Source organism: Culex pipiens, chromosome 2 (genome assembly GCF_016801865.2).
Source record: "Culex pipiens pallens isolate TS chromosome 2, TS_CPP_V2, whole genome shotgun sequence".
NCBI lineage: Eukaryota > Metazoa > Arthropoda > Insecta > Diptera > Culicidae > Culex > Culex pipiens.
Genome location: NC_068938.1, coordinates 106,900,152 through 106,911,089, shown reverse-complemented (window position 1 = coordinate 106,911,089; position 10,938 = coordinate 106,900,152). Strand labels below are relative to the sequence as shown.

At 45.1% G+C, this 10,938-nt stretch overlaps 2 protein-coding genes across 2 annotated transcripts; one reads left to right on the top strand and one right to left on the bottom strand.

Annotated features, from left to right (window-relative positions):
* The first annotated feature begins 327 nt into the window (after positions 1–327).
* LOC120414770 (uncharacterized) lies at positions 328–8,879 on the top strand. The gene is made up of 3 exons (XM_039576084.2): positions 328–516; positions 580–1,646; positions 8,166–8,879. Exons 1-3 carry the CDS (start codon positions 473–475, stop codon positions 8,732–8,734), a joined length of 1,680 nt encoding a protein of 559 aa, XP_039432018.1. The 5' UTR covers positions 328–472; the 3' UTR covers positions 8,735–8,879.
* Positions 8,805–9,641, bottom strand: LOC120414771 (protein PPP1R35 homolog). The gene is made up of 2 exons (XM_039576085.2): positions 9,245–9,641; positions 8,805–9,186 (listed from the first exon to the last, which is right to left on the bottom strand). The coding sequence occupies exons 1-2, from the start codon at positions 9,593–9,595 to the stop codon at positions 8,893–8,895; spliced, it is 645 nt and encodes a 214-aa protein (XP_039432019.1). The 5' UTR covers positions 9,596–9,641; the 3' UTR covers positions 8,805–8,892.
* Between the last annotated feature and the right edge of the window lie 1,297 nt (positions 9,642–10,938).

Here is a 10,938-nt window from a genome sequence, read left to right as displayed (position 1 = left end):
TGCGTTTTTATCAGCTTGCTGTTTTTGCATATGGGACATTTATGCGAACATGGGCAGTAGAATGCTTTAAGAATATCCAGGTCTGTAAGAACTCTGCTAGGATCCTGCTAGAACTTCGTGACTGGGGTGTACAGATCAGAAAAATCATTGTTTTTAAAATTTAGCAGAAAAAACCGCTATTTTGCGTTTTTGTTTAGCTATTCGTCACGAGGTGGCGCTCCACCCAAGTTCTTCCAACCTTTTCAGTTTGGCAGCCTTGCCGCGCTAAAGTTCAAAACACGCGATGTTTTATTTTTCTGTCTCTCTCCTTCTCAACGGTTGTCAAGCACGCGCCAACTTTCGGCGATGTTTTAATTTTGTCCAGTGCGAAAAAGTCGGGTTATGCCTTCGAAGTGGCAAATTGCGTGAAAAAATCGGACTTTCCGCGAGTTTTTCGTCATTTTTGTGTGGTGAACTGAATTCTTCAACGAACATGTCCGCAACAGAAGCCAAGGACGCCCCGCCCGATGAGGAGCGGTGAGTTTCTTTTTGGGGGACGTTTAGAGGTTGGTACGATTTTGTGAGATTGATTTCTTCTAGGGAAGAGGAAGTGCAGGAGGAAGAAGACGTGGATTCGGGATCGGAAGGGGTTCCGCCCACGAACGATGAATGCGACTCCGTCGCGCCGAGGGGTTTTTCGCCCAAGACCGGCATGAAGCGTCCTGCTTATGATGATCTGGACGATCCGGAGGTGGGCGGAACGATGGAACCGCAGAAGAAGCTGTGCCGGTTTTACTTCCTGGACGAGTGTTCCCGCGCGGACCAGTGCTACTTCATGCATGCGGATTTCCCCTGCAAGTTTTACTACTTCGGCTACGAGTGCCGGGATGGCAAGCAGTGCCGACTGCGTCACGGCAAGGCCCTGGACGACGAAATGAAGCGGATTCTGTGGCGTCACGTGACGACGGCTCAGGCCAATCTGATGCAGCGCTTTCCGTGCTTTCCGAGTGCGCTGCTGAGGAAGAACTTTGAAGATCGACACCAGGAGCTGCTTCAGATGGAGCAGGAAGGGTTGCTGGACGAAGATTTGGGCGCGGAACTGAGCGAATCGATTTCGGACACGCTGCTGGGGGAGGTCATCAAGACCGTTGCGATTAACCAGATGATTGACGAGAAGCTGGGTGATTTGGGGGAGATGACCGGGGTTATTTCGGCCGAGCAGATCGCCACGCTGGCCAAGACGGGAATCAAGACAAAGGACCAGCTGTTTCAGCTCGGGGCCAGTTCGATGATGGAGCTGGGATTCGACTACGACACGATCATCAACATTGGAAACTTCAAGGAGTCCCACCGTAAGCAGTCGATGTACGAGGAGGACAAAGGGGTCGTCGAGGAAGTTCCGTCCAGCCTGGACGTGTTCTCCGCTGAATTGGGTCTGTCCCAGTCGTTGCCCGAGCCACCGTTGGCCGTTCCGGCGCTGAGTGACCAGGAGTTGCTGAGCATTCTGAACGAAGAGCAAGATGCGGCGACGACGGCTGAAACAGCAGCAGCGAAGGAAGTGACCCCGCAGGAGAGCCACAACACCAGCCTCGCAACCACGCTCGAGGGAAGCTTCACGACGGATTTCTCCGACAGCAGCGGGGAGAAGGGACAGAACGGGACAACAGGTGGGTGCTTGCAATTTTTGTTATTATTATTTTTTTTAAATTCAGAATTGCGAATATTTCAAATTCAGAATTGTTAGGCACCAGAAATGCATTTCCCGCAAGCGGACGTAAGAATCAAGTACCTAAAAGAAACATCAAGCCTTGAATGTTTCTCCTTCACTATGTTGTTACTGTAGTTCGTTAATGAATCTTCCATTTTTGAGTATCTTTATTACGTTGATTATCTTCAATTATAATTGTGGCTCTTGCGTAATTGTTAGCAATGTCTGTCGTATGGACGATCACAACTTTTTTAAAGGTTTGCCCTCCATTTGACTCCGAAACTTGTTGGCTGATTCGCAAAATGTCATTCTGCGAAAAGATTAGATTTACCTAGAAATGTTGAAGAAACAAGTTTAATAATTACTATTACTTTTGATCCATTGATTAATTACGTCATTGTCTCCTCGACGACTGCTACAAGAATTCGAATGTCCATCCTGGAATACACAACAGTGAATATTGAATTAAAAGTTTAACGTTTCAGGCACGGCTTGTCGACAAATTATTTTGTGTGTTGCAAAAACTTAACAACATTTATTGTCGTCAATCAGCATCTTATCTAAATGCCTGGACGAAGCGCCGTAAACTGTTCCGAACCCGATCTCCGTTTCCATTATCTTCCGATAGTATCGCTTCAGAGACACCTAGAATGGCAGAAACCGTTTTGTCCTTGTCCAAAGGAATGCGCTGCTTTTAAGCCATTTTTGGGTTTGTATGTTTAACCGTGATTTCAGGTGTCCATATTGTAGAGAGATAAGTCGCTTAGTTGATTAACACGATCTGTCATGATTGTAATTTTTTAATGTGTTCTGTTTATGTAGTTTTTGATAGAAATGGACCGAATTTTGTTGAGACACGTCGTATTGCTTGGCAGGCCTAGGGTGGATAATACCTCTTCGGTTGTCGTTTGATCTTGCTGACAAGGAGCAACCTAGCTGGTGGGTTGTGCAAACGGCTCGTTAACCTTTAACCAGCGAGGGTCAGAGTAGAGACGACTAGAAGAAAGGGCTCGTCAATGTGGGAAATGGAAGAAATCTGTGATTGTGGACGGTATTGTTTTGATTCGCAGCATGTTGAGTCAACTGTTGTGGATGTACCCGAACGTCGCAGAACAGGGGTTCTCTTCATTTTATTTTATTTTCAGCTACCATCTTTATCTTGCTCCGCACTGATTCTCACTTCTTCAACTCGGGAGCAAATTTCGTGTGAATCAAATCGGGTAGCAAATTGTTGAACTTTCGACATTTTCGAAAAATGAAATTCTTTGAAATTTTTAATAGGATTAACAAGTTTTATTTGTATGTTAAAGGTTGCTGGCTCTATTCTAGTAGATGGAACTTTTGAGGGCACTTGGCTCCGACAGCTCCGAGAGAGTAGAAGTGTGTGACGTGCGCGCTAAAGGCATCGTGCCTCGAGTTGTTTGACGGATGGAGGTGGAAGAGATCTCCGAGACTGATTTCCAACTCATCCCCGGAAATCGGAAGCGGAAGAAGATCCCTGAGTTCACCGGAGCTGTCGTCGGAGAAGGAAAAGTGGAGCAGAATGTGCTCAATAACAGTTCAGCCCGCTAGCGGAAAACGAAAACAACAACAATGCCAGCCCAGCAGGAGGAGACGCCCCGGCGGTTCCACCACCCGGTCAATCTGCAGGTAAACAAAAGCAACCACCTTTGGTGGTGAAGAACACCACGGAGTTTTACAAGCTCGTGGCCAGGGATGGCAAATGGCAAAAAACCATCGCGAAGCCCTCGTTTGATTTATTACCTTCTAGTTACAGAATTCACTACAATGATGTATGAAGCAATTGTAGATTTTGTAGAACATTGTTTTGTTCCAAAGTGAATGCTGTTGACACTAGAGCGTAAACAATGTCTAAAGATGCCACCATCGGCGTCCCTCACTCGCGATGGTGACGGGATTTTTGTTTACGCTCTAATGTCAACAGCATTCAGTTTAGAACAAAACAATGTTCTACAAAGTTGTTCATTAGTAAAATATCTAAAAGTGCTCCATACATGATTATAGTAAATTTCTTAACTGAAAGGAAATAAATTTAAAAAAGCTTTTTGAAGGCTCATCGGCAAATACCTTCCCTGCTCGTGGCAATAGTGGAAAGTTGTAAATTTAGTTTCAACCCGATTTACAAACTAACCCGATTTGGAACCAAGGTGACCTGCTTCTCTGTCAAAGATTTTGACAAGTTGCAAGAGCTCTTCAAGAAGAAGAAAGTGGAATTCTACACCCACGAACGGCGGAGCGAACGAAATCATCGGGTAGTTCTTCGTGGTTTACCTGATGAACTGAAACCGGACGAGGTCAAGTACCTGCTGTAGAGGGATCTCAAGCTGGACGCGCTGGAGGTGCATATCATCAAGCGGAAGGAAAAGTCCACCGTGGACGAAACTCCGTACATTGTGGTCTTCTCCAAGGGATACACCAATCTGAAAAAGCTCTCTGCAATGAAAGTTGCGGCAAAAACTATCATCCGGTGGGAAGCCTATCGGAACAAGCGGCCGAACGTGACCCAGTGCAGGAACGGCTTGCAGCTGGGTCATGGAACCAGGAACTGCCACCTCAAGGGGAGGTGCAACAACTTTGGGGGTCCCCACAAGACGGACGAGTGCAAAGTCCAAGAAGCCGAGCCGAAGCGGTGTGCCAACTGCTCTGGAGCCCACGAAGCTACGGACCGCAGCTGCCCCAAGCGTGCGGACTTCATCCGGAGGCGCCAGCAGGCGTCGAAATCGAAACCGCCGGCAAGGAAGGCGGAGAAGCAGAGTCCAGCAGTTCCGGCGTTTACGCCGGCGGAGTTCCCTCCGCTGCCGGGCGCAGTTCCGGACGGAAAATCCAAGGATCACCCTCGTCCCGCAGGAAGCAGCCAAGGTGGCCCCCGAGACGGTGGAGCTACGGAGAAGGAAGCCGGGGAGGTGCTCTACAGTTCAGCTGAGCTGTGGGGGATTTTCTCCGAGTACATCGGCAGGTTCAAGACCTGCAAGACCCGCGTGGACCAAGAAACCCTCGTCAGTTACATGATCTCCATGTATGGATTGAAAGGAGATTTATTTCACTTTTATTATATATTAGATTTTAAACCGATCCTCGGTCCCAACCTGGTCGTAGCACCTAAAAGGACCTAATAAAAATAAGTTAGGAAAAAAAAAACTTTTGAAGGCATAATTCTATCGGACACTTCGAGCTGATCATACTAAAAAACAGTCTTCCCGAAACGCGCGCACGCCGTACACACCGTACAAATTTTCAGTGCAGATGAACCTCAAACACACCAGGCTACCATGTTCGAGTTCTTCCCCGCACGGCGCACTCAAGTTTACACGCGGTGTAAACACGGGGTGCACACCTCGGGTACAACGCCGTGCGAGCGAAGAGCGTGTAAAAAGACGAAAAAATGACTGCTTCTCACTCTCTCTGTGGCAAACACTGTAGTGTGACTGCAGCGGAGAATGAAACACCACTTTACAGCAGAGGGAGCGTGAGAGAACTATTTTTGTCTCTTTTCTGCGTCGTCGGCTTGCACGGGGTTTGTACCCGGGGTGCAAGGTTTGGTTTTAAACATACTGTACACGGCAGAGTTTAGGTTTGCTTGTACGCGTGCACACGCGGTGCAGGTGTTTGATCGAGTACAGAAAACAGAGAACGCGGTTGAACGCGGTGCACGGGGATCACTGCTAAAAAATATACAGATTTCTTTCGTCCACAATCTTTTGATTTATTTTCCAGAATATTGTTGAGTTTACAGCCAATTCCACGTAATTTTAATTACCAACCACCCAAAATTGGGCAGCAATCATCCGAGAAAATCATGGCCTCGGGCCGTGAGAATAATGGTAACGTTTAAATGCTGATATGCAGGCCGGAAGGAACGCAAAACCCCATATAAAAAAAGGTCAAGGAAAGGGTCACGAAAAGATTTTTCTTAAACGACGGTACGCAGCTGAAAAGGAACAGAAACGAGTGGCGTTTGACGTTTCTTCGCGCGGTGCTTGTTTGTAATATGTTTTGATGAAAAAATCAAAAAATTTGAATTTTACTTTTTGAATGCCTTGTGGCGCTGTGCAGGCCAGGGGTGCATGATACTGATGATACTCGTCGGTTGACACCCAGGCGAGGAACATCCCGGAAGGAGCCCAACTACATCCATAGTGCTGTTTGGACAAAACAGCATGGCTCTGGTTCCTTGCAAGTGTACTATTTTCTTACCTCCACGTTGGCTTGGTTTAGTTATCATGATGACAAGGTGTAACATAGCTGGTGGCCTGTGGAAACGGATCGTAAACGTTTGACCACCGCGGGTCAAAGTCGAGACGGCTAAAAGAAAGGGGCGTGTCAATGTGGGAAAGGGAAGTAATTTGTGATTGTAGACGGTATTGTTTTGATTCGCAGTATGTTGAGCCAACTGCTGTGGTTGTACCTGAAACATCGCACAACGGGGTTTCTCTTCTCTTCATTCTCAGCTACCACCTATCTTCTGTTGAATTTTGTTTCACAGATTATCTAACGCGGCTTCTGTTTACTATCCTCCATTTGATTTCGATTTTACTCATTTGATTCTCTTATTTCTCAACGCTTTTCCACTCTATTTGATTCAATTGATGCTGCTGTAACAAACTGTCTGCTTTCCCTTAATTTGGCAGCGATGTCAATTTTGTTTATCATGTGTCTTTTGTTTATTTATCTATTTGAATAATTTCTCATCTTCCCTGTAAATTGCCCTCAATACAATCTAAGCTTGTTCGTTATCTCAATTTATTAACTATTGTTAATTTCTTTTAATTAATTACTATCTTTCTTTCACTAATGATTCTATACATAGTATATTTCCTTCACTGTCCATTGTTTTGAAACTTCACCTTTTTCTTAAGCAAGTGAGGTTCGAGCCCTTACTAAATTTATGGAATGATTAAAGGATTAACACAAATATTACTATTGTACTTTTGAAAAACTTTTCTAAAATGCTTAGGACCAAAATATTATAACAAAACACCGCGACAAAAGAAATAGCAACAAATAAACACGACCCAACAATAGGGAAGATTTCAGGAGAAAACAATACACAGTAAATAACAATTAGTTTTTGAATTCAAACTAAAAATATAACAGTTTTTGCATTAATGAAAGTTGATAGGCACACTATAAATGGTTAGGCGCTTATACTTACATCAAGCCCTACTTAATGTACCACCCCCGGCCGAGTTAAAATGCGTAACCGGAAAAGAAGGTGTGCATGCCTGGCACGAACACTCAAAGCGTGTTCTAGCGTGCTGCTCGTACTGACTCAGAGCAAGGGTGAGATGTAGGTGTAAGGGCAGTGCGTGTTCGTCGGGAACCTGGTGCATAAGATCGGTCAAGGCCCGTTCTTACACTGAAAATTGCGAATTGCGAATCCTAATTTCTTAATTTGCTTATTTCATTATTTTATTATTACATAATTCATAATTTAATAATTTATAATTTTCTTATTTTTTGAAGAAATTTAAAATTATTGATTTCTCAATTTTGTTTATAATTAATAATTGTTGTCCAAAGTTTTTGAATAAACATTTTTTATCTATTTAATTTTAACTATTAAATATTTTTGATCTTTTTATTTTTTCCCACAAAGAACCTCAAGCTCGCACACCGTCAAACGCGCTCATACCGAACTGTCAACTTTTCTTGTTGGGGGTCATGAAAAGAACACGCAGCATTTCTTGACCGCGTTCCTTCCGATCTGCATACCGTACTTAAGGACTCAGCGAACACAGCTCAAAGTGGCCGATAGAATTATGCCCTCGAGCTTATTAGAAAAAAAAATAACCCGTCATAATAACTCAAAAGTTCCAACTACTAGAATCGAGCCAGGTACCTTTAACATACCATCTCAATGACTTAACTGCCTCGGCCACCACAGCTTGGTAACAAGATTGGGGTCAGAAGTCGATTCATGACACTTGTTTTGATGGTGTGATAGAAAATCAGTTTGCCAACTGTGATGGAAATTTATTCCGCAGTACTCTACTGAGGTGCAAAGCGCACAAAGTTGACAGTTCTCAGTCCAGTAAAGCAGTGTGATGAAAAAATCTAGGCCTGGCACGATTGAAACAAAACTCTTAAGCTAAGAACAAGATTGTCCGTTCGACGCAGTGGTGAACGCAGAACGCTGTGCCAGTTCGATTTTTCCAACAACTGTCAGTCGAACAATCTACAGGGGTTGCTTTGTTCAATGGTCGATGACTATGATGACAGGCGCAAAATTTTGCGTTTGCGTCCAGGTCTGACGGACTTCTTTTCTTTACGTTTTTTGTTACCTCTACTACTTTAGCTCCTTTTCTTTTTCTGCTCTTTTAATTACTATAGTTTTTTGACGTCAGCTTTGGCTGTATTCCTTACTAACATTTCCCCTATATTATGTGAAAATTAGTATGTGTTTTTCACCACTTGAGAAACGGCTAATCCAAGAAAATTTTGTCACTCTCCTCCCCAGACCGTTCGAAAGCGACCAGACTTGAAGCAAGCGACGTGAGCTCCGACGGCGAGGACAAGCTGCAGTTCGTGCTGTTTGCCGCCGTCCAGGAGCAGGAAAACGACCCCCGGGCGCAGGAATCCACCGCCCGAACGGTGGAGCAAATGTGCAAGCTGGACTCGCTGGTCCAGGACGCCCACCCGGAGCTGAGCATTTCGTTCGGAAGTGACAGCGAAAGCAGCCAGAGTGGCTTCCGGTTGCCGTTCAAATCGCTCATCGACAAGTACACACCGGCGAAGGAGATTGACGCGGGGCGTGGGCAGATCGTCGGGTATCGACTCATTCCGATCGATGTGCCGAAGCCGAACTTTGAAGCGTTGCGGCAGTCGTTTGTGACGGAACCGACGTTCAGTTTGGACCCGCGGCTGCAGCTGATGTTCAACATTGGTCCGACGGAGGTGAGGCCGACGCCGGTGGTTGCGAATGGAGGGGTGGCGGCGATGAAGATCCGCGATCCAAGGTTGAAGAAGGCCATCGAAGTGGCCACGGCCAACGGAGCCAAATCTGACGAAGAAGCAACTTTGACGTGAATTTCTCAAAAGCATTTTCAGACACGAAACCAAAAAGAAGCGGTTGTTGACTAATTTCATAAGCTTATTTTCATTATTTAACTAAACATTCTCTCTCTCTCGCGCGCTTAATACATATACTGTCGTAAGTCATAACCTAACAGAATCACGAGTTCCCTTCACGCCCCCACATCGATCTTCCCGAACACGTCCATAATGTGGGCAAAGTTGTCAAAGTTTGGCCGGCGCGGGGCCGGTTCCGGCGGCAGGTACGGCTCGAACTCGATGCTGCACTTGGCGATGGGCCGCAGAAAGTCGGCCAGCTCGGGCTCCGGGTCGCGCTTCTCCTTGGCCACGAACTTGCTGCGCAGCGGTCGCTTCCGGGCGGGAATGAGCACGGAATCGTTCACGTTGACCGGTACCAGACCCTTGAACACGTTGTCGTCGTGCTGGAAGTTGAGCTTGCGGGTAATCTGCAAAGAGAAGAGTTATTAATTTCACGAAAGAAAACCATAACTTCAGCGTCCAAACCTGATTGCGCACAAATTTCTGACTCTTTGGCGTAAGTTCACCGATGCTGGCGGGGGCTTTGACCTTCGCACCCTGAACCTTTTCTATCTGCTTTTGAACGTTGAGGGCGGTGTGCAGTTCGGGCTGTTTGAACTTGCTGGAAGGGGCTGGAGGTGCGGGTCGAGCAGTCGAAACGAGGCTGGTCCGCTTGAGGATGGATTTGGTTTGCTTTGGCGGTTGGGCAACGTTAGCTTGCTGCTGTTGATTGGTTCCAGCCGTTGGTTTAAGGACGCGAGCGTTACTGGACGCCAGCGGGATGTCAACATCGCGAAGGAATGCCTTGCGGTACTTGCACTTGGGCTTTTCGGCCATCGTGAAAGGAATAACACTGAATTCAAATTTTTGTAACGATTTTGCGCCAACGAACTGCGAGCGATGTAAACAAGTTGGCCGGTGTTTTGTGCAAACTGTCAAAACTGCAAAATTATTAGTGACGAGGGGTCGCACGACGGTTGGTTAGAAAAGTTTTGCGATGTAATTTGTGTAATTAGAACGAGCTGCTGTCACCTAGCGGTGAATAGACGAACGAAGCGCTGGATGATAAAAGTGGGTTCGAAACATTTCGGCGAAGATCTTTTCGCCGAAAGAGACGTTTTGCCGGTGGTCGTTTCGTTTAAAAAAACATTTTTTAGTGAGTTCTTAAATGATTGTCCGTTTCATTCAAAGGTTTAAATGAACTAATTGTAGGGATTATGGGTTGCAGGATTGAATATGTAATAAATTATTAAATGAGTATTTATTATAAAATTGATATGATTCATAAATAAGAGTTTAGAGCGCAACAAAAAGTGCGCACCTTCATGAATATTGCCTTGTTAGGACAGATTGCGGATTGAGTGCGAGAGCGCGCTAGCGAGCTGCGAGAGAGAACAACAAGCGAGAAAACAACGAGATGCGCGCGGCCAGCGAAAGAGAGAATGAAGATTGTCAAATCAGTTTTGTGGTTAATTTGTGTGGAATAAGACGTGTTGTTTGTTAATTGCAAAATATCTGTGTTTTTATTATAAAAGAAAGTCCCCGATCACGACAATGGCACTAATGGCAAATATGAGCCCTCTACGACAAAGGTATTGAGGTATGAGGTCATAAAAAACATAAAAAAGCTTAAAATTGCTCGCATTTTCGTAAAACTTTATCAATTCCAAATCTCTTACCCAGTCACGACGTTCTAGCAGGATTCTAGCAGGGTTCTTACAGAGCATGATATTCTTTAAGCATTCTAGAAGAAAATTTAATGTTCTACCATTCTTGCAGGATTCTGGCAGAACCAACCCTGCTAGAATATTTCGCGACTGGGTAAGTGCATTCGAAAGGACTTTTGAAGCACTTCAAAATGTGCCATAAACATCCAAGATTGGTTTGACTTTTTCTCATAGCTTTTACAACTAAAGAGCTATTACACTACCGCAAACAAACAAACAAACAAAAAAACTCGCACTTTTTCGTGCACATGTTTGACAGTTTGCCAAACTCGCAAACTTGTTTGCGGCAAACTCTCAAACAAGGCAAAATGTAAGCAGGCTGACGTTGGTACAAACAAATCCAGGCAAACAAACAAAGCAGGCAAACTGTCAAAAAGTGCAAGTTTGTTTGTTTGTTTTCAGTAGTGTAATAGCTTCTTAACTATAGTACGGTATGCTGATCGGAAGGAACGC